A 23,152-nucleotide genomic window follows, 5' to 3' on the forward strand; every position below is an offset into this window, starting at 1 on the left:
TTTGTCAAGAAGACAAAAGGAAGTATAAGGAAGGAAGTAGCCTTGAGGGAGCCAACAGTTCCCGAGAGACCCATCTCCCGTTTCTGCAGCATGAGGCAGCTTGATATACACAAATACACCCCCTGGACATTACATGACACTAGTAGGTCACAGGGATTTTACCCCGGGATTGAACCCCGACAAACGATAAGCAGTTAAAACAGTGTGCACGTTCGTTTCTTACCCGGTGCGTTCTTCTGCAGGTTCTTGAGCGCCCTCACCAGACCTTTGAAGCCCTCCAGGCTCTTGTCGTTCTGGCTGTACAGCAGTATCTTCTTCACGTCGATGAACAGGCGAGAGATGCTGGTGAGAACAACAAAACAGACAACGAATGAAACCACTGGAAACGGGAATGAGGATCAGATGTACTGTAAACAGCTTTCCAAACTGAAATTGATACAAAGAAATCATATAAAGTACTTGAAGCATTTATCAGAGAAATTGATACAAAATCTGTTGCTTTGTTTTCATTTTCTAATTGAGTAAAAGTATCAATACTGCAATGTAGAAATACTATGTTACAAGTAAAAGGCCTGTGTTCAAGATGTTACTTGAGTACAAGTACAAAAGTAGTGGCATCAAAATATACCTAAAGTAGCAAAATTAAAAGTTCTAAAATGTTGATGCGACGCGTTGTGAACTTGTAGATTGTCTATTTTCAAATAGCCTATGTATAAAACAGGGCTAAAGTGGTTAATGTATGTTTTATAATATAATAATTTATATCTGCAAAGTAACTAGTGACTAAAGTTTTCAAATAATTGTAGTGGAGTAAAAGTACAATATTTGCCTCTGAGATGTAGTGGGGTAGAAGTAAAAGTGCTTACCTCAAAATTGTGCAAGTACAGTACTTGAGTAAATGTACTTAGTAACTTTACACCACTGTTTATTTCAAGCTATGAATTCTATGAATTCACTCGGTTCTACTATAAGGCAAACGGGTGAACTGGGGTTCAGTGTGTGTGTGTGTGTACGAGGAACGGACACTCACATTGAATCGTTGAAGTTTCCCACCACTCCAGGACTCTCTCCCGGGGTGGGGTAGCGGAAGCAGGGGTTGTTTGCGTTGCAGATGATGCCCTGCACCCATGGCAGGGTGCCTGCCGAGGGCATGGCCTTGTTGGGGAAATGGCCTAGAAAGAGAGAAAAGCTGAAACTAGGATCATGGCGCTCTGCAGCAAAGTATACAGGTCAGAATTCACAGGCAAGAGTTAAGGGCCAGGACGGGTCTAGTTTTAACCTGCTAGCTATCGATTTTACGATCTGTGTTTTACTATCTACTTTGAATGCTTCAGTTTGGGTCTTGTCTTTGTCTCAGTAATTGCTGGTTAGTTTTAGTACTCTACAGCGTTCGTTCTCAAAGTGGGGGTTGGGGGGGTTCTAGGGGGTCCCCATCAACATGTGTTAATGAAGCATCACAATAATTGTAACCACTTTAATCTTTTATACTTTGGCTATTCAAAAATAGCAGAGCTAGAGTGCCGCGCTACGAGCTTGTAGATCTGCCATTTTTGAAAAATCGTGACAATGTGTGCAAATCTTTGAATATATTATTTTAAAGCGAACATTTTTGCTTCTGGGGTCCCTGGAACAAAATATTTTGAGATGGGGGTCAGCGGGCAATTTTGGGGTCCTTGACATGAAAAGGTTTGAGAACAACTGATTATAGCGACATACGTTTTTTCAAAAAACTGTTAGGATGTAGAAGACATTTTGTAGAATCGGAACCTCAGGTCTTAAAGGTTGAAACCAGTGGCTCTCAAACGTTTTAATCTCCAGGACCGCCATAACTCTGAGAGTGTACAAATGGAACCAAATTGACCCTTACAGGTCAATTTGGCTCCATTTGTACACTCTCAGAGTTACACACCTGGCTGTAAGTGTCCATTTGGAATCCCGAGGGTCCCTGGACCCCACTTTGAGAACCACTGACTTAAACGATACAAGAGAGCGGGGAGATTTACAGGACATAATTGTACATAAATCAACACTTGGCTCCATGTTCCTACATTACGCCATTTTGGTCCATTACCGGTGGATTTATACCAATCATTGCCTTTAGGCTGTGAACGTGAAAAGCCCTACAACTTTATCTTTATGATCGTGTTATCAGCGAATGACTCTGCTACTGTTTACAGTGTGTTAACTATCAAAGTGGAACAGATAAGGATTAGAGGAGAGTTGATGGGTGGTCTGGGAGGTTGGCCTGACATTAACCTGTGACACAGTTTCAGGTTTTCATCTTTCTACTTTGGTCGGACTGGTTTAATGTGTGGTCAACAAAATGGACATGGACACCAAAATGGCGGCAGTTTGGACCTTGGTTATTGTGTGTGTGTGCGCGTGCGTGTGCGTGTGCGTGCGTGTGTGTGTGTGTGTGTGTGTGTGTGTGTGTGTGTGTGTGTGTGTGTGTGTGTGTGTGTGTGTGTGTGTGTGCGTGCGTGCGTGTGTGTGTGTGTACAAAGGTGTGCAAGTATGTCTCTCTCTAAGATTGGTATTGATTAGCTCTCTAACATGCACTACACTGCTGGCCGACCCACGTTTCATTCCCTGACAATCGATGACAACCGTCGTTCTGCCTGCTGTATGGTATTTAGTATTACAGTATTTCACCCATATCTTATGCCCCAGTCATGTCTTGTGTTTGCTATAGCAGGGGGCCTAAGCCATCGAGGGGAAATTCACGAGAGATAATCAGCTCCGCCATGCATGCAGCTGAGCTGGTCAGCTGCTTCCACTAAACGTATCGATGGGTTCACAGAGAAATATGACCCTGGTATAAACCAATAACAAGCCCAGTGACCTAGTTCCTGACAGCCGCCATGTACCTTGAGATAGCATCCGAGATGTTACAGTATTATGTGTCCTCTGATTAAACAGATGAAGGGACGTTCAGTATTCATAAGCAGTTGAGTGTGAGGAATTGCTTTCTTTGAGGATATATTATACCAGTTGTTCTCAAACTTTTTTATTTTATTTCAATAGGCTCTATTCACAGCAGCCATATTATGACGAAATTCACAGGTGTTACCAATGATACTAATGAAGGCTCTGTTCCATTCTGGTTAAACAGAGTCAGGGTGCTGATATTGTGCATGTTGGCTGACTGGAAACACTCCATGCTACACCAGTGGGTCTAAAGTTGGGGTCCAGGGACCCTCATGGGCTTCCAAATGACTCCTTACGGTTGTGTAACTCTCAGAGTTATGGGTCGTGGAAACCATTGTGCTACACTAAATGGAACAGAGCCTTCATTATCATTGGTAACACCTGTGAAGGAAGTGATAATATGGCTGCTGTGCATAGAGCCTATGGCCCCCATAACTCAAACCAACTCTCTCAGAGTTACAAACCTTTAAGGGTCTATTTGTAAACATGTTTGTCACGTCATAACTTTCTTTTGTGAGTTATACAAAATGGAATGAGGTGTTTGAATTAGTATTATTATAATGTTTTGCTTCTGTCGGGACTCGAGAGAGACTACACGGCGAAAGTAATTTACATATACGTAGTACTCCAGATGTTGCTGTGTTGCTGAGCTGATACAGGGTGAAAGTTGACTGGCCAAAAGCGATATGTTGACACAAATTACATTGTTATTCCCTTTTCCAGGGAGTTGAATGTCCTTTCATCATGTGTCCGCAAAGAGCAAACAAATGACCAATGGACTGTGCCCCTCTGAGACAATAACCTTGCAGGACTAACATGTTGCTATTCTCAGCAGCACAGTATTACTTCAAATCCAAGAAGATGCCATTTTGTCCAAATGAAAAATAGTCAGACACAGAGAAGTAAACGTTACTAAAATGGGAAGTAGACAAAACAGAAAGCCTAATTTGAAGGCAATTGAACTAAAAAAGGACAGAACAAACCTTAATTTAGTTTTTCATTACTAACAAGAAAGGGCTTCATGATTACATTTTGTTTGAAAGATATGTCACTAAACCGAGGACATTTATTTGGTATATCCTGTGCAATTCTATACCCAGCAAGAATTCTGTCTAGTCTCTGAAGCACCTCTCAAATGAAATTACTTTTTCTTTATATAACTCAGGCCTGGTGCAGCGTTCGTGCAGCACATTATGTATGCTTTTGACACAGAACAGCCCTTCCTCTTTACAAAGCAGAAGCATGTCCTTGTCGTGGTGACTGGTCACGTTTATCTATCTGTGTGCTGTTGTTCTTTCACAGGACCTTCTAAGGACAAAACACACTCTTCCAGAAACTAGGGAGGAAGAGGCACCGGATGGCTGTTTGTCTTTCTGTTCTGTGGTAAATCTGTGAGATTCACGGAAACTGTATACTTCCTAGATTAGAACACAGAAGACACGTGATAAAGAACAACCGTGTTTGGAAGTCCCTTGTGAAAGAGGGCACTTGCCTTTTGAGGAAACGAAATATATGTTTTTTTGGTTTGCGTGATCAAATTATCAAAGGTTCTCTCACTAATGGGTCTTCATTAAATGATGTCAATGTTTTCATACCATCTGTCTCCAGATAGAACAGATGTTTCCACTGTTATTAATCCCCCCCCCTACTTTTGAGATGTGTTTAAGAATGAATTGATTTATAAGTCATTTAGTTAATATTGGACTTAATATTGGATCCATCCATGCACTACTGTTTCAAGTAGAAAATCTATCCATCCATTCTTGTTCCTACGGCGATGTAACCAGGCACGCCATTAATTGCAAAAACTGAAATCTGGAAGACAATTTGAATTAACCCATTAAGACCTGAAGCCGATTCTACAAAATGCCTTCTAAATCCCAACAGTATTCTGAAAAACGTATGTTTCTATATCAGCGGTGCTCAAACTTTTTCATGTCAAGGACCCCCAAAATTATATGTATTTGGCCGCCGACCCCCATCTCAAAATATTTTGTTCCAGGGACCCCCTGAAGCAAAGATTTGAGTTAACAATGTTGGCTTTAAAATAATATATATTCAAAGATTTGCACACATTTTCACGATTTTTCAATTTTTGAATAGCCGAAGTGTAAAATAAGGCTTTTTAGCTCAAATCAAAAAATGACACAGATGCGTTCCAGGTCTTAATGGGTTAAACTACATCCCCCTGACTACGGTCCCTGTCCCTCTCTGTCCTTACATTCGTGCTGTTCGTAGGGAGGGTAGTGCATCCGTACGGAGATGAGGATGAAGAAGATGAACAGAGGCCAGACGATCTCGATCAGCAGCTGGGTCTGTGAGGAGGACAAAGAGACAAGAAAAGAGACATGAGAGTGTGTAAAGACACCGTGAGGGACAGCGGCGTCCTTAAAAAGGACGTCCAGGTTTTTTTTTTGGTTGGAATTTAGAACACCTACATGTATTATTATGGCTTCAAACTGACAATAAAGACTGAATTATACTTTGTTGTGCTGCGAGTCACAAGTCAACGCGTCAAAACGCGCGTGAGCTTGAATATTTGATATTATCACAACAACAGTGAACAGTTCCACTCTGAATGAACTTCCATTGTGTTTTATTACATTTTAGCTATAGTAGTTATGTAAAGGAGGTATTCGCAGATCCACTTCTTTTGGATGCAGGTGCGTTGGACAGTGAAAACTGAAGCAAACATGAACAAAAAAAATCTCATGAACAAAATGTCCCTGATGAAGGTCCAGTGGGACCGAAACGTCTGTCAATTTGAATAAAAGAGGCTGCTGAGCAAGAGCAAATGTACAGGACTTTTTGTTCATGAGAACATTTGTTCATGTTTTCTTCAGCTATAGCAGTTAGCCTTTACTAAATACAAAATGAAACATCAACAGCCGACTGGATGTGTCAAAGGGCATTCAGATGAAAGTTGTTGAGAGAAGAGGTCTGCGTTGGCATGTGTTTGCCATTCAGCATTTATCTTTGCTTACTTTTGATTAAGATCTGCTCAGAACTGAAGATATAAAACAGATGCAACTTTTGCAAATGGCGTCTAAACCTTTAAGACCACCAGCTCTTCTGACAGAGAAGAACTGGGTCACTCACACACATGTGGTGGGGTGTTCAGCTGTTTTGTCTTTTGCACACAGTAATCCCTCGAGTCTGTCATATATGGGTTAATTGAGCATGTGTGCAAGAGAGAGAGAGAGAGAGAGAGAGAGAGAGAGAGAGAGAGAGACTGAAGCAGTAATTGAGAACTTTGTGTACGGACTTAAAAGTAAACTCTAGACCACTGGGAAATTACAGGACTGGATTTGCTCTGCCTCAATCACATCCATACACAGTGCACATTTGCGTGGCTTTGTCTCATGACTTTATTAACAACTTATATACCTACAGTATATACTTTGTTGACCGGGGTCCACCTGGGTTCTGTACTAGGTCTGCTAGTATGTCCCTCTACACCAGTCTTTGCCCGAAAACAGCCAATATATGCTTGTAGATCTGCTATTTTTGTTTGGCCCAGAATAGACCAGAATAAACCTGCTTCAGTAAATGTGTTTGGGGGGTTGTGTGTCTATGTGTGTGAGCTTGTGCGCTATACACTATCAAACTTGCTTCATTAAATGTGTTTGGGGGGTTGTGTGTCTCTATGTGCGAGTGTGCGCGCTATACACTATTCTGTAAACGCAGTGTGTGGGCCGCAACCACTCCAGACAGCGAGTGTAGCGTAGCCGTAGCCGCCCACGTATCGATGTGTCATCATGTTTGACCGGCTCACAATGCTCACATGAATTCTATGAGGTTTTTCACTCCAAACGGTTCAGAGGTGAGCTGAATTGTCTCTATTGTGAGTCTTTCCCTTCCCATTGAAGCCGCGCGTATTGAAACGGCCGCGTTCTATTGACTGGCTTGTGTGATATTACCATGGCTAGTCACTGTGTGGTTGGTGCAGTACATGTGATTCATCAAAGCCAGTGGTTCTAAACGTTTTTCAATTCAAGGACACCCATAACTCTGAGAGTGTACAGATGGAACCAAATGGACCCGTAAGGGTCCATTTGGTTCCATCTGTACACTCTCAGAGTTACACAAACAGACGTGTTAGGGTCCATTTGCAACCTCCTCAAGGAACTCTGCGGGTCCCTGGGCCCCATTTTGAGAACCACTGATAAAAGCGTGTGTTGATGGGTCTGGATCTCTTCCTCTTATTGGTTGATTCCATTCAGAGCACGCTTTTTAAAGGGAAAACCACAAAGGTATCACTTTCACTTTTTTGAATTCCTGTTTATATTTACCCATCTTAACAAGGTTCTGTTTTGTTCTCAAATGGAAGCACTGTTTGAAAAGCGCACACGCTAATGAGACACCTAACAACACAAATAGTCCTCGAAAGGACTACACAGAAACTGCTTTTCAACAGAATGTGACAAGAAGCAAGAAATCAGCAGTTTTTGCACTTAGTTATGGTTTCGGTACTGTTAATGTGGTTAGGTTTAGGCCTGGGTTTGGTGCGGTTAAAGTTAGGGTTGTAGCGTCCAGTGAGGGGACCTTCCCCAAGCATTGCGCCGAGAGCACTTTCCGCAGAGCACTCGACGGCTTAAAGGAGAATACCACTAATTTTCAACTTTGAAATACATGTCTTTAATACACCTTAGAGCTGTTGTGTGGAAATAAGAAAAAAAGTCCCCTTCCTTCAATGTTGCCTAGAACTGGATAATTGATTGAGGTCATGTGATCAGTGACATACATAAGGTGTAGGCCTACTTTTGGCTGAGGGGGCGGAGCCAAAAGTACAACAGCTCTAAGGTGTATTAAAGTCCTAGTTCAATGTTGAAAATTAGTGGTAATCCCCTTTAATAGCTTTTTCTTCACCAATTGCTGTCCAACAGCGGAGATTATCCACTGCCAAAATGTAAAGTGTCATAACATATGAGAGATAATGAATGATAGTAACACTTATGTGACTTACAGTCTGTCTCCGCCGGTAGGTGAAGTTCTTCCACAGCAGTAAGCCCAGTTGAGTAGAGACTGCCATGTTGCAACCTCACTGGACCGCTGCCTGCAGCTCCCGACTGTGGAACAAAGATCAGTCACCGTTAGCCAATGAAGCCCCTATATACTTTGTTGTACGAAAAATAACAAAAATAGCTGATCTTATGCTTGTAGATCTGTTATTTTCGCTATTTTTGAACATAAAGAAATAACGAAAACGATTAGGCCTATTCATAGTTTCTAAATGTAAACGTTTTGAAATGTTCGCCTATAAGGACATGCCCCAAACGGCAGGTTTAAAGGGATTAAGTTGGGCCTAGACCGTGGCGTCGCGGTCTAGGCACCCTGGTTGAAAATCCTTAATAGCAGTGTGCCGCGGGTTCGCGTCCCGTTCCCGTCGGCCTTTCCTGCATGTCTTCCCCCATCTCTCTCCCCATTCTTCCTGTCAGACTACTTTCCCTGTCCCTCTTCAATGAAAAATAATAAAAAACTACCAAAAACAAATCTTTAAAAAAAAAAAAAAAAAGGGGTTAAGTTGAATGTACAACAGACCTCGCAAAGTCACAAAGATATAGATAGCGTCAGCTAACTAACTATAAACCTGTGTTGGCTTGCAGAAAAAACAAAGAAAACGCAAAGAAAAAGAAAACAAGGTCAGCAAATCTCCAGCTAACCTACTGAGACGAGAGCGATGTTTGTTAGTGACACACTTTTTGACTGACTCCCTCAAACTTTCAATGATTTGCAAATCTCTACTTCCAAGTTTAGACTCTAGACATTAGACATCATCAACTTCTTTGCAAAAGAGAGCATTCCATAAAATGACCAAAACAACTGGATAATACAGAACTAAAATACAGTTAGTAAAATGAAAAATGAAAACAAATCGCTGCTGTCGTGCAGAACCCTCTTATCTCAATATTCTAACCTTTAGTGTTTTTTCGTAAATTAACGCCCGAATTGATCAAACTACAGCATCACACAAAAGCATCAAAAGTAGCAGATCCACAAGCTCGAAACGCGGCACGAAGCGACGCGTTTTGAGCTTGTAGATCTTCTGCTTTTGCTGTCTTTGAATTCGAATCCTGAAAAGTAACAGTTTTGGACTGTTTTGGTTTCCACCCGACAAGAGGCGAAATACAAGAGCACCACGAATCAAAGTAAAAAACAAGGGGTGATTGAATCACATGGGACAGCAACCAATTAAAAATAAATGGCTTATAATCATGAATGACAGAAGACAAACGAGATTTACTCATCGTACCTGTAGATCAACCAGCAGCACGGGCACAGTCAGTATTATTATGGTAATAATGATCACTAAAAAGTCGTCACAAGACAAGTACTCTCAATGTAAGACACACCACCGTATTTCTAACCAATCTACTGTAAGTGGGTGGGTGGGTTGATGGTCGCGTTATGTGTGTGTGTATGTATGTGTGTGTGTGTGTGTGTGTGTGTGAGAGAGAGAGTGGTGTGAGTGGGTGTGTAAAAACTACATTGGAAGCATGTGGCGCAAACCTTGGCCATCATTGGCCTTTCTGGCAAAACACGCAATGTCCATATTTGAGCAGCATGTTCCTGTTTAATCTTAGAAAAGGTGACGGTAAATAAAGCAGCTTGTCTATGTGTCTGGGCATTCAATAGTCCTCCCATGCAATATTGATCACACAGGTCCACGCTGGTCATTTACACATCACTGAAGTAAGACCAAACATTCACAACTAAAAACATCATTACTAATACTCCTAAAAGCCCTTCTCATTGGTGACGCGTCACTGAAGTAGGGTCAACGGTCACAAAGAAATGCTGTCATTTTAGATTTCTTTGGCTATTCAAAAATAGCAGATCTACAAGCTCATAGCGTGGCACTGAATGCTGTGCTATGAGCATGTAGATCTGCTATTTTTTTTAAATCGTGAACATTCATGCAAATCAACTAAAGCATCTTTACTAATACTCCTAAAAGCCACTCTCATAGGCAATGCGTCGCTGAAGTAGGGTCAACGTTCAGAAAGAAATGTTACCATCAGCAATAAATGGAACGGTGGGTGATCATAGCTTAGCTTAGCGAGTGTAGCGAGGCCTTCGTCTGTACAGTACATACATTTACAGTGTACAAAATGTCCCTGAGCAAGACAATTAACCCCTAAAAGCCCCCCCCCCCCCCCTCATCATGACCATCTGAGCAGCCATCAGCTGGGTGTGAGAAATGGACTGCATTTATGTAGTGCCAATTTCTTCAAACAGGGTCCCCACACATTTTTAGCAATGAATTTCCAAAACTTTTCCAAAACTTTTCCAGAATATTTAGCCCAATTTCCAGGCCTATATAACAATCATTCGGCGCAATAATGTGTCTCTTACTCCTATGTAGAATGCCCAAAGATAGGCAGTGTAGCAAAAATAAAGTTTGAGACATACATTAGGCTGCCGTCACACAGCCCGTTCGGCGAAAAACTACTTATGTTACATATTTCGTGTAATATTATTCATGTTTATGAAAATGTTTTGTTTTAACAAAATCAATAGCCAAAAACAATGCATAGCCAAATATTTTTCCAGGACCCTTGATAAATTCCAGGACCTTTGATGATGTTTGATCAATTTCAAACCTTTTCCAGTACTGGATTTTTTTTTTTTTAATTTCAAAATATTTCCAGGAATTTCATGACCGTGGGGACCCTGTTCAAAGCACTTTTTCGCCCATTCACACACTGACAGTGGAGGAACCTGCTCACCGGGAGCAGATTAGGGGGTTAAATGTCTTGCTCAAGGACACTTCCACCACAAATCTTTGCTTCTGGGGGGGTCCCTGGAACAAAATATTTTCAGATGGGGGTCCGCGGCCAAATACATATACTTTTGGGGGTCCTTGACATGAAAACGTTTGAGAACCACTGATATAGCAACAGATATTTTTTCAGAAAACTGTTAGGATTTAGAGGACTTTTTAGATGCGTTCCAGCAGAATGGGAAACCCCCCGTGTCGTGAGGATGAATGAGGGTTTTATGGGTTTTTCTCCCGAAATTTCAACAGTAAACTGTTGACCCTCGGTTGTTGACCTTTTCTTGGCAGATCCCAGCAATCCCAAGTTACGTATTTAACTCTATCTGTGGTGTCCCTGATATGTGGGTCCTGTAGTAAAAGGATTTAAGAGTCTAATACTAATGTGATGGATCGTCAAATTTCACAATTTTCCCTTTGTAACTGCAGATCATATTTGAAAAATCTAGAAATAGCTAAATAAATATTAAGGAACGCGATGAGGAAACTTCAGTTACGATTACATCAGTAGATGATATCCACTCCCTGAGAAGTATTTTTTCATCTATTTAACAATCTTTTTTTTTTTTAAACGTTTTGTTTATTCGTTTTTGTTATTTTACATACTCATAAGTAGTACAGACAATTACTGAAGCAAATAAGCAAATAAACAGAGTATCTCCAAACAGTGAGAGTAAGATATAAACAACATCCAATCTATTTAACAATCTGATATCCTTTTGCATCATAGCCTACACCAGTGGTTGTCAAAGTGGGGTCTGGGGACCCCCAGGGGTCCTTGGTGGGGTTCCAGGGGGTCCCGAGCGAAAGTAGTTAATACACAGTTGCACAATAATTTTAACCACTTTATCCATTTATATGTTGGCTATTCAAAAACAGCAGATCTACAAGCTCACAGCTGCTATTTTTGAACATTTCTGAAAAATCTTAAATCACAACACAAATATTTTCTTCTGGGGGTCCCTGGCACAAAACATTTTTAGATGGGGGTCCGCGACCAAATATATATAATGTATTCCATGGCACGAAAACGTTTTTAGAACTACTGGCCTACACAGTGCAACTGTGTATAAATAATGTTCTAGGATTTAATTCACTGTCAGTGAGTTGCAATATTGCATCGTTCAATTCTAAATAACACACCTGAATAAATAATGGATGTTTTCACTGTCGCAATAAAACACAAACAGGGACTTAGACCTCCAAACATTTTAACAGCCACTCTTTGGCACCGACAGCTTCTCCTCTCACTCAGATAAAAGTGATTTTATCTGAACAATCAAAATAAAATATAGTTTTTGTTGTCACGGTGTGGTTCTGAAGGAGTCTAGCCGTCTAGAACAATGGTTCCCAAACTGGGGGTCAGGGGCCCCAAATGATTGTTTTGGGGTCCCCAGATGATTAGGTTAATGTGCAACATTGTTTTCTCACTCAACTTCACATCAGGAAATATTTGACCCCAAACACATTTATTATCACATAATAGCCTTACTTCTGCAAAATGTGATCAACTTCAAATTCTCCCCCATACGTGATTTGTTTTATCTTTGTCTTATAAGTCATTCAACTGGTGATGAAGTCACTGTTTAATTAATGTGAAATAGATCAAACTGACAGTCCTAGCCAAGACAACAACATTTGCTCCTGATGCAATCAATTTGAACAGGGTAGTGAGTCACTATGTAAATTATCACTTAAAGTAGCTACAGACGATTAAAGGAGTAGTTTACCCTAAAATGACTTTATTTTCTATCAATTACACACCCCATGAAGCATTGAAAACATGGAGAATTCATAGAAAATAAGTACTTTTTGGGGTGAACTACTCCTTTAAACAAAGTAAAAATATGTAATTTCCAAAGGACTAAAGAGACTAGAGACAGACATACATATAGGCTAGAAACACTATATATAAATTCTATTAATTCCACTGATGGTTTCGAACTCTACGGGCATCCTTTCCTTCAATGTAGCCTATAGGTAGGCTACTGTGTGTGTGTGTGTGTGTGTGTGTGTGTGTGTGTGTGTGTGTGTGTGTGTGTGTGTGTGTGTGTGTGTGTGTGTGTGTGTGTGTGTGTGTGTGTGTATATATATATATATTTAGTTTTTAGTTTTTAGTTTTTTGGTTTCGCGTGGGTGCGTGCAACATGGGCCTATTGTAGGCTACACAATTATTGCCTTAGTAGCTCATATTTGCATATGAACAGGCACAGCCAAATAGAATGGAAGCTCAGTGACATCATGATGCAATATTGTGCGGCATGGCATCGCTTTTTGACATTATAATGTCATCATTTTGACGATCAATTAACACATGCTAAGTCTCACAACTAGGCCTATATGATGAAGTGGATTGGATGTAAATATAAACGGGCTCTGGCGAGTGTCACAACAACAACAACAACAACAACTGATGTAGAAGCTGGCCCAGGGGGGTCCATTTGGTTCCATTTGTACTCTCTCAGAGTCATGGAGGTCCTTGAAATAAATACGCCATTTGACAACCACTGTGCTACAGTAGCCTAAATGGAACAGAGTGTCATTGGTAACACCTGTGAAGGAAGTAAGCCTATTGAAGGACTTTTTTTTAAGATGCTGCTATTTTCACAATGTTTATCTGTGGAAACGAGTCAATTTAAATGTAAATGCCTCAACACCTACATTTCCAAGTGCTTAACAGTTCAAATATGATTATGTGGGGGGGTCGCGGCCGAACAGATGACCTGTGAGCAGCGACACCATGGTACCGAGGAGTTCTATCACTATGCCTAGAATGGTGCAAAGCACCATTGCGCCCCTGGTGGCAGAACGCGGACATGACCAATTCCTGTACTTGTTTACTAAAATAATACCTGACTCACGTGCCTCATGATCACACACACACACACACACACACACACACACACACACACACACACACACACACACACACACACACACACACACACACACACACACACACACACACACACACACACACACACACACACACACACGCACGCACAGTGATACCCACTGATTGATTGATTCATTTATCTACATCGAGGACCTTTCAACCAATGTCTCTCTGGAAACACCAAACTGCTCAATTCTGACATCAAACATAAAAATATATATTTTTTTCCAATTCAATTTGATCCGATCGTGGATGATCGGATCAAATTGATATAATTCCGCACATTTGCACCACGATGAATGAAATCGATCGGTAATATAAACGATCGTTACTTCAACATCAACGTAAACCAAAAACAATCACTTCAAACAACATTTTGCAGCGCAAAACCCCGTTGGAATAGTAACAAACCCCCTACGAAAACACTTGACAGCCACAAAAACACGTTCCTTTTCATCACATAAAGCACAATGGTGTCCTTGCTGATCGGTGTTGATCAAGTCAGTGAAATAAACACATGTAAAATGCTTCTAAACTTGAATCTGCGGCTTCTCTATTGTTCCCAATGAACTGGGGTTACTGTCGGTCATTTCAGCGCAGCTTCGCTCTTCAATGAAAACGACACTCAAGATGCTTTTATGGTGAAAAAGACAAACCGCTCGATCTGACGTGGTTTTGTTCTTATAATAATACATGTAAAAAAGCCAATCGCTTCAAATGCCATTCATCACATTGGGATTGATCAACAGTTTTATACGATCACGGCAAAAAATACATGTTTATAACTCATGATAAGCTGTTGCTTTGTCCAAAAATCAACGGACTAGTGGAAATCATAGTCTTAACAACGAACACACACTAAACTCAGAGGGAGGATTTCAAGCTGTATGAACGGATCATGTTAAAAACATATTTATTTTATTTGTGGAAATGATTGATGACACGTTATTATTACCAATAGCCTATGATCACGAAAACAACAAAGAAACATAAACCAAAGAAAAAACTCCGGTACTCACCAAAACCGTTATCCTTTAAGCTTTATGTTTTCCTGCTCTCATAAATTGTAATCCCTTTGTGGAGGAGAAAGCTTAAGAAAAAGGTCACTTTCTCCTGTCTTTTGTGTGCCTCTCTCTCTCTCTCTCCCTCTCTCTCAGCTGTTAACTGTATCTGTTCCAACACACAACTGTTCCCCCCCAACAGGCTTTTATACCAGCGCTGAGTCTCAGTGCAGAGCGGAGCGGAGAGGAGAGCCGAGGAGAGGAGAGGAGGAGAGGAGGAGGTAACTATCGGTCAGATCGAGGAGAGAGAGAGCCTTGCCTGCCTGTGTTTATTACTGCTGCCACATATAAGGCACAAGCACGTGCCCGGTCCAAAACATGCATTAAAGGGGCCACGGTGCCCTTATCACAGCCTACAATCCTGATCATAACATATTATATAGGTTTTGTTGCATATGTTATTGTGTGTGTGTGTGTGTGTGTGTGTGTGTGTGTGTGTGTGTGTGTGTGTGTGTGTGTGTGTGTGTGTGTGTGTGTGTGCGCGCGTGCGTGCATGCGTGCGTATGTATGTACATATGTATGTGTGTGTGTGTGTGTGTGTGTGTGTGTGTGTGTGTGTGTGTGTGTGCGCGTGCGTGCGTGCATGCGTGCGTATGTATGTACATATGTATGTATGTGTGTGTGTGTGTGTGTGTGTGTGTGTGTGTGTGTGTGTGTGTGTGTGTGTGTGTATATATATATATATATATATATATATATATATGAATGATAATGCTCAGTAGCTTTTACATTTCCCAATCAATAAAGTATTATTGATTTAATATCACAATGTATTTGCTGATTTATATATAGTTATTAAGTTATTATTATGTCAACTTACTTGTCAATACTCAAATTTGTACTCAGGGGCATTACTTGAATACATTCACTTAAGTTACTTTCCACCTGTAGTCTTTTTTTTAATATCGTTGAAACACGCTATATGATGCATTGGTCATGGAACGCGGTAACACGCCGTCCCACCACCTTTTGAGCAGGAGCACACGTACGGATGTGCACGCGCGTGCATATAAGAGTGCGTTCCACTCGATTCGTGCACCAAGCACCCACCTGGCTACTTTACATATACAACAGTAGGTCCGGTGTGATAGCTAGTAGCGTCTGTAGATCAGTGGTTGGCACTTGGTAGGCTGTAGGAAAACAATAGCCAGCAGATAAAGGCACTTCACACCCATCAGATGCGCAACTCAACCCCCGTCTGGTCTCTCCATTCAAATGCATTGGTCTAGCAAGGGTAGTGGAGTGAAAGATCAAGCTCGTTTCACACGCCATAGTCAGGAGGATAGCCTAATTTATCAGTGTCCATCTTCATTTTTCCACAATCACAGCCTACTGTATGCATTCTATTATCCTACCTCTCTTTCTTCGTTTCTTTACACTAAATAAAACCCAAACAAAAAAAAACGAAAACTACTTCTGCACACATTGAACCTAACTAAAATGAATGAAGCACAAGTTGTCTGATTATTTTAAGTTTACTTTTATAAGTCAAGCCTGTCTCACCACCTCAAGAGCAGGCACTGGGCAGATAGGCATGGAAGACATAGGCCCAGAAGCTCTGCTTCCCAGCTGACATTGTGTCCACCACCAACCTACAACCTGCCCTTGTGCTATAGGTCGGCCTCCATCAGGCACGTGTAAATCATCAAGCTCACGGTGCTGTGGGATGAGTGCAGTCGAGGAGGCCCAAGACGTGGAGGTACGTTGAGCTTTCAGCCGATGCGCAACAGCAAGGCTGGAAAGTTAAGGTCCGACCAGTGGAAGTAAGCTGCAGAGGCTTTTGTAGCCACCTCAACATCCAGGCTGGAAGTGCGAGGGAAGGCCCAGCCCAGGAAGGCCAGTCAAGGACCTCTCCAGAGCTTCTGGAAAGGGGAGTCAAGTGGCTGTGAAGAGGAAGGACTTCACCTCTAGGCCCTCAAATGAGTAAATGGCATCTAAGGCGGAGTTCCCTTCCAAAAGCCGTTAAGGAGTGTAAAACCCTACTCTCCTTCAAAAACGCTCTAAAAGAGTACCTATACAGGCGGCTGCAATTCAAAACTGGCCCCTGCAAACTGCTAATAAAGTATTCAATCAATCAGGCTGTGGTTCTCAACCTTTTCAGACCGTGACCCCCCATAATAATCATATTTGAACTGGGGACCCCCCACCCTGATAAGCACTTGGAATTGTAGGGGTTGAAACATTCAATTTAGTTTGACTCGGTTCCACAGATAAATATTGTGAAAATAGCCGATCTACAAGCTGTTGATGCGTTGCTAGGCGTTGTGAGCTTTTAGATCGGCTATTTTCAAAATGTTTGCCTCTTTTTTATATTATGTAACAATTTTGCCAATGTTTGACCAATCATGCAGTAATGATCTTTTTTTTTTTTTTGAGGAATTAAAAAGGTCTTAAAAGTCCTTACTTCACTGTCATCTGGGGACCCCCCAAAAATCATGTGGGGACGCTCCTGCGGGTCCCGACCCACAGGTTGAGAACCACTGATCTAAGGGATTCACTACTGAACCCTCTGGAGGTGTCGTGGTCCTATAGCAGCGAAACATAATCTCTCTTTCTCATTTGTCTGAATCTCCCTTTCTCTCTCTCACGTCATCCATTACAGTTTTTCCTGATTCCCGAGGCACATTCATCAAGTGTCCTTGAGCGAGACACTTAACCCCTAACTGCTCCCGATGATGATGGTTGGTGCCTTGCATGGTTGCCTCCGCCATCGGTGTGTGAAAGTGTGTGAATGGGTGAATGTAACGCACATTATAAAGTGCTTTGGAGAAAGACGCCATATATACTGTAAATGCACCACTTACTGTATTTACTACGGACATACAGTACATAATAGTACCTTCTCCAAGCATTATTCTCATCTGTATAGGCTACAACCAACTGACTTTCAGGTTGAAATGAAATCAAACTTTGCCCTCAGACAACACACGACACGAGCAATCAAAAGCACACACAAATATGACTTCCTCTTAGAGAAGGATTGCTTCAAAACACACTCACCATATGCATTTTTTCATCTGAAATGCATTATGTTGAAGCTGGTAAGATTCACTTTATTAGCACATAGATGACCCAATACCCATACAACATCGATAATACCAATATACATACAGTAAGGGAAGCAGTAAAGACACCTACTTTATACTTGCCCTGGTCAAGGCCTAAAGACCTGGAACGCATCTGTGTCACTTTAGATTTCTTTGGCTATTCAAAAATAGCAGATATACAAGCTTGTAGATCTGCTATTTTTGTAAAATCTTGAAAACATTATTATTATTTTTTTTTCAAAAAACTGTTAGGATTTAGATTTTTTTAAAGAATCGCCTCAGGTCTTAATGGGTTAATGGCTGAACCGCGTTGTTATTTTTAACTTTGTACAAGCCGTTAAGTATGAAATGCTTTTTAAATCAATTAGCCTCTTGAGTGTCTCAGATATGTGCAATAGCGTCCCCAAATAGACCCCTTAACAGACGACGTCATACTGGCTGCGTGCAGCCAGTATGCGCGCAACGAAACCCATTATATCAGGTCTCGTTAGGACGCGTCTCACTAGCCAACACACACAAGAGGGGGTTGGGGTGTGCTGAAACCAGTGCACCCCGAAACAGGTTGGGAATTGATTGCGTGAAACAATCACCTGTGCGTCCAGGCTCAATGTTAGTAAACAAATAATTGGTCTATTGAAGAGCACCAGATGGACACCTTTTCACACAGCACTCATTTGTTTAATTTGACTGAATACTGTACAACACCTTTGACAACTGACTGTTTGAAGATAAGCATACATTTCTGAGCCTTTATTTCAAACCGTACAGCGGTAAATAACAAAAGAGATGTGTGAATGTGGACTGGTCATTGAAACAACTGCAGCCTGAAGGATAACGTACTCGTACTGGCTCTGGTCTAGTTGCTCATTGCAAAGTCATTGGTAAAGTTCAGTGGTGGAAGAAGTACTCCGAGTTTTACTTAAATAAAAGTAGTAATATTGCAATATAAAATATACTCTGTAACAAGTAAAAGTACTGTAATATATAATTTTACTTGAGTAAAGGTACAAAAGTATTGGCATCAACATACATTTTCCAAAGTAGCAATAACAATACAATATAAGATAATAAAAATAATAATACTGGATATTAATAAAAGAAAGAAAGAAAAAGATAACAACTAGTTTGCCTCATCAAGTTGCAGTTTACATCCACGTCTGTCCAGACTCACATAGTATTTGTAGTGAATGAAGACTTTGATGGACTTTAATGAGGTGTTTTGAGTGAGGTCACAGTTAATCTTGACCGTTGATCATCTTCTAATCAGTCCTTCATTGGACTCAAATCATCCTTGAGTCCAAGTGGACGTTTGTGCCAAATGTCATGATATTCCCTCAAGGCATGCCAGAGATACTGCGTTCACAAGGTTGGGACGGACGGACAGACGGATGGACGGACAGAGAGACGGAAGGACAACCCGAAAACATGATGACTCTGGCCACGGCTGTCCACCAGTGCAGGCATTAATAAAGATGAGAATAGTACAGGGTAGAAAGACAGGTACAGTAGGGTTAGAGTAATTTGGGGAGTGGGGAGGGTAATTTAGTGGCTGGATATATAAAACCCCCCACCCAAAAAATAAACAACGTCTTGGAAGTATCGAGACTATAGGGGGGACGATGATTTACGATTCTGTCCCTAGCGTGTCTGATTTGACCTTGTCTGTGTATTCACATGAGAATCGCAGTGCCTTAAAGCACGTACGCATTTTGCCACCTGTATAATCCTTGACACCATACAGTAAGCATTACATAATCTGTCCTGGCCTGTGTGTGTGTGTGTGTGTGTGTGTGTGTGTGTGTGTGTGTGTGTGTGTGTGTGTGTGTGTGTGTGTGTGTGTGTGTGTGTGTGTGTCAGAAGCCCTTCTATGCCTCTAAGCTAGGTTAACTTCACTGGTTAACTGGGCTGGCCTGGCCTACTGTCCTGCAATGGTCCAATACTCCATATATTCAAAGGCCATGTAGCCTACTGTAAGGACACTATCAGGACTAGGTCACTAGTGCAATAGTGTTGACAACAATTCAAGATCATGAACTCACACATGCGTGCTTGTCTGTCTGTTTGGCTGCTTAGTAGACTGTCCGTCTTAAGATTTATATACTGTATGTTTATTCATCTGTCAGAAGAGCACATGATGGGGTGATTTGAGGAAGGATGAGGCATTTGTGTTAATACTGAAAGGGGCAGGCATCTTGCAGACAATATATACTGTATTCACCCATTTTCAACCATATCTTATGGTCCTCACTAATGTTCATTTTAAGATGGCACAGTTTGGCTACGGACAGCTCAGAAACCTGCCTGGGGAAGGGGATTCCAAGCTAAAAGAAACTACAGACTTTATCTTCCTGGAAAGTTAGCATGCTGAAATGGAAGCTATTTTTTGCTAAATAAAATAAAATATAAAACGTTTGTTTGAAATGACCAAACCTGTCTACCAATGATGTCGCTGGTAGGGTAGAGTGATTAGACTTCCATCTCATAATGGGCATTAAGTAAGTAAGTAGGTCGGAGAGGCTTTGTGAGGACCAATTATATGAAGATGAGGTTGAAAATGGGTCCTTCTATATTACATCATGCAAAAGCAATGATTTAGCTGCCCTGGCATCGCCATAGCAAAGGCTTGACACTGACAGTACAGAATAACAAAGTGACTAATGAAATATCAGCAGTGAGAAACGTCAGAACTGCTTACTGTTCCATTAAAAATCTGTTATATTCTAGAACTTTCTTTTAAATCAAAGTTGACACAATTGACCAATTAACTCTGCTTCAATGTAACTGTATTCTCATATTTCTATCTGTTTGATTTGATCTTATTCTTATTTCCTATTATCTTAACTATTTTTTAATGTATTCAAATGTCCTTTATAATGAGTTTCTTTTGCCCTTAAAAAAAAGAAGGAGGAGGTCCGCACACTGTTTCAAGCTCCAAGAAACTCTTTTTTAATACTGCAACGTTTCGACCTTTAGGTCTTCATCAGGCAAAATTTATGATGACTGATACATTTTGCCTGATGAAGACCTAAAGGTCGAAACGTTGCAGTATTAAAAAAGAGTTTCTTGGAGCTTGAAACAGTGTGCGGACCTCCTCCTTCTTTTTCTTGATTCCTCCTTGATGTCCAGCACCTGGCCTAAATACAGGCGTGGGATGTGCACACAACCTTCTCTTTGAACTGTTTCTTTTGCCCTTAACCACTTAAACTCTATCTATTTATTTGATTGACCAGGGTCCCCCAAGGGTCTATACTTGGTCCCTCGCTTTCTCCCTCTACACCAAATCTCGTTGTCAAAAATAGCAGATCTAATAGATCAGTGTGCTTGTAGATCTGCTATTGTTGACATGCCAGAAAGGGGACGTTGGGGTTCAAGTGGTGTTTTCAATGTTTTCAATGTTTTGTGTAAAGCAGTGGTTCTCAAAGTGCGGTCCAGGGACCCTCAGGGTTTCTTGTGGTCAGGTTCCAAATGGACGTTGAGAATTGAGGGGGTCCTTGAAATGAAAAGTTTTGCAAATCACTGGTGTAAGGCCCTTTGAATAGCCTTGTTGTTGACATGTGCTGTACAAGTAAACTTGTCTTGTGCACATTGCCCTTGTGACCTCATGAGCTCTCATGTGGGTCAGGGACTCATGGCCCCCACCCCACTCCCTCTCTTTCAGGACTTTTATCCTCATGTATTATAAATGTATAATTTTTCGTGTGACCAATAAAATACTCCAGTCAGAGTCAGACATTGTCTAAAAAAAGGTTTTAATCTAAGATATTAACATTAGAATAGGAACAAAATTGTTTCTCCAACGACTTTTGATATCCACACAAGCCCTATGTTATAATTGTCTTATATTATATTATATATTATTATAGTGTTGTGTGGCAAAAATTGTCGATCTACAAGCTCACAAGGTGTCGCATCACAATGCGTTGTGAGCTTGTAGATCTGAACTTAGAACTTTTTGCTTTTGATTTGTTTCTGAATATCTTTGGAAATTGTTGATAAAATTACCGATAATGACCTACTGTATAATGACCAAAATAGAGTTAAAGCGATATTTCACTTAAAAACTTTGGGTCATTTTATCGTCTACTCATGCTTTTGTCAGCCCCCCAGACCGTTTTTAAGTTGCTTGATTCAGTATTTAGATATTTGATATTCATTTTATCAGACATGCCCCTTCCTATACAAACCCTTTATAACTTCAAACTCCCTTTTTAGAATGTTAGATTAATCAAAAACACCCATCCTTGTTTCTGGTGACTCACCCTGCCCTCGTAATACGCGAGGGGGCCGTGTTTTATCGATTACTTTTTTCATTTATTTTTAATATTTTTTTTGAAAATTAAAACAATTAAATACAATAAAAAAGAAAAGAAAAAAGTAATCGAAAAAACACGCCCCCCTCGCGTTAGGATGGAAGGGTGAGTCACCAGAACCAAGGACGGGTGTTTTTGAGGAATCTAACATGTTAAAAATGGAGTTTGAAGTTATAATGGGTTTGTATAGGAAGGGAGCGTGTCTTATAAAATGAATATCAAATATCTAAATACTAAATTAAGCAACTTTAAAACGGTCTGGGAGGCTCACAAAAGCCTGAGTAGACGATAAAATGACCGAAAGTTTTTGTTTTAAAGTGAAATATCCCTTTAACGTGGTGAAGTTTAAATTTGTAGTGTTTGTTTCTTGGTTGGTTGTCTTTTGGATGAAAAGGTAGAGTTGTATGATTCAGACCAGAGCCAGTCTGAGCCAGAGCATGATGGACGACCATCTGGTGGTGATTATCTGGGACATAGATAATCAGGCCAGGAGACGGCATAACCTACATTCTGCTCCTTCACTCTGCTCTGTTCCCTTCCACTGAGTCAGCACTTTCGTCTTAATGTGTCATCCTTTCTTCCTGACCTTTTCCCCAAAATATGTGGTTACTGTAGCAGAAAGGAAGTGGTCTCTCACGTGATTCGGCCCCGATTGTCTTACGTCATTGGTTGCAATGCACAGAGAGGGTCTTTATATCACAAGGCAGCGTGTCCGGCTTTGACAGAGAGAAACGTGGGAATATGGACTGTCTGTGGTTGGTCTCCGGAGGTCTGTGGTTGGTCATTTCATATGTCTGTCATGCATCTTTACGCCGCGGCTCTGCAGGATTCTAGCCGTCTATTAAGAGCAGTGGTTCTCAAACTCTTTCGTGCCAAGGACCCCCAAATTGATGTATGGACCCCGGACCCCCAGGGGTCCATCTGTGTGTCTTTCTGTCTGTCTGTCTGTCTGTCTGTCTGTCTGTCTGTCTGTCTGTCTGTCTGTCTGGGTCTCTGTGTGTCCGGACCAATCAGTGCCAAATGTATTTGGTATGCTGTCAGCAGGCCACAGAAGAACCTCAATTATTATATCTTTTTTGCATAATGTTTTATATTATCTGAAATATGTAGGCCAACTTCACTTTTATTACAGA

General features: G+C 41.1%; 1 protein-coding gene across 1 annotated transcript in view; it reads right to left on the reverse strand.

The window, feature by feature from the left end:
- LOC311037586 (phospholipid-transporting ATPase ABCA1-like) overlaps nt 1-14,775 on the reverse strand; it is a 75,746-nt gene extending 60,971 nt beyond the window's left edge. The window contains exons 1-5 of the mRNA XM_084046808.1: nt 14,621-14,775; nt 7,895-7,997; nt 5,150-5,243; nt 1,031-1,172; nt 224-342 (exon numbers count right to left, since the gene is read on the reverse strand). Of these exons, the coding sequence (XP_083902934.1) occupies nt 224-342; nt 1,031-1,172; nt 5,150-5,243; nt 7,895-7,960 (421 nt within the window). The 5' untranslated portion in view covers nt 7,961-7,997; nt 14,621-14,775. The remainder of the gene's footprint in view (nt 1-223; nt 343-1,030; nt 1,173-5,149; nt 5,244-7,894; nt 7,998-14,620) is intronic.
- Nucleotides 14,776-23,152: the final 8,377 nt, after the last annotated feature.

The sequence above is a fragment of the Gymnoscopelus microlampas genome (assembly GCF_963454915.1).
Source record: "Gymnoscopelus microlampas genome assembly, chromosome: 2".
NCBI classification, from domain to species: domain Eukaryota; kingdom Metazoa; phylum Chordata; class Actinopteri; order Myctophiformes; family Myctophidae; genus Gymnoscopelus; species Gymnoscopelus microlampas.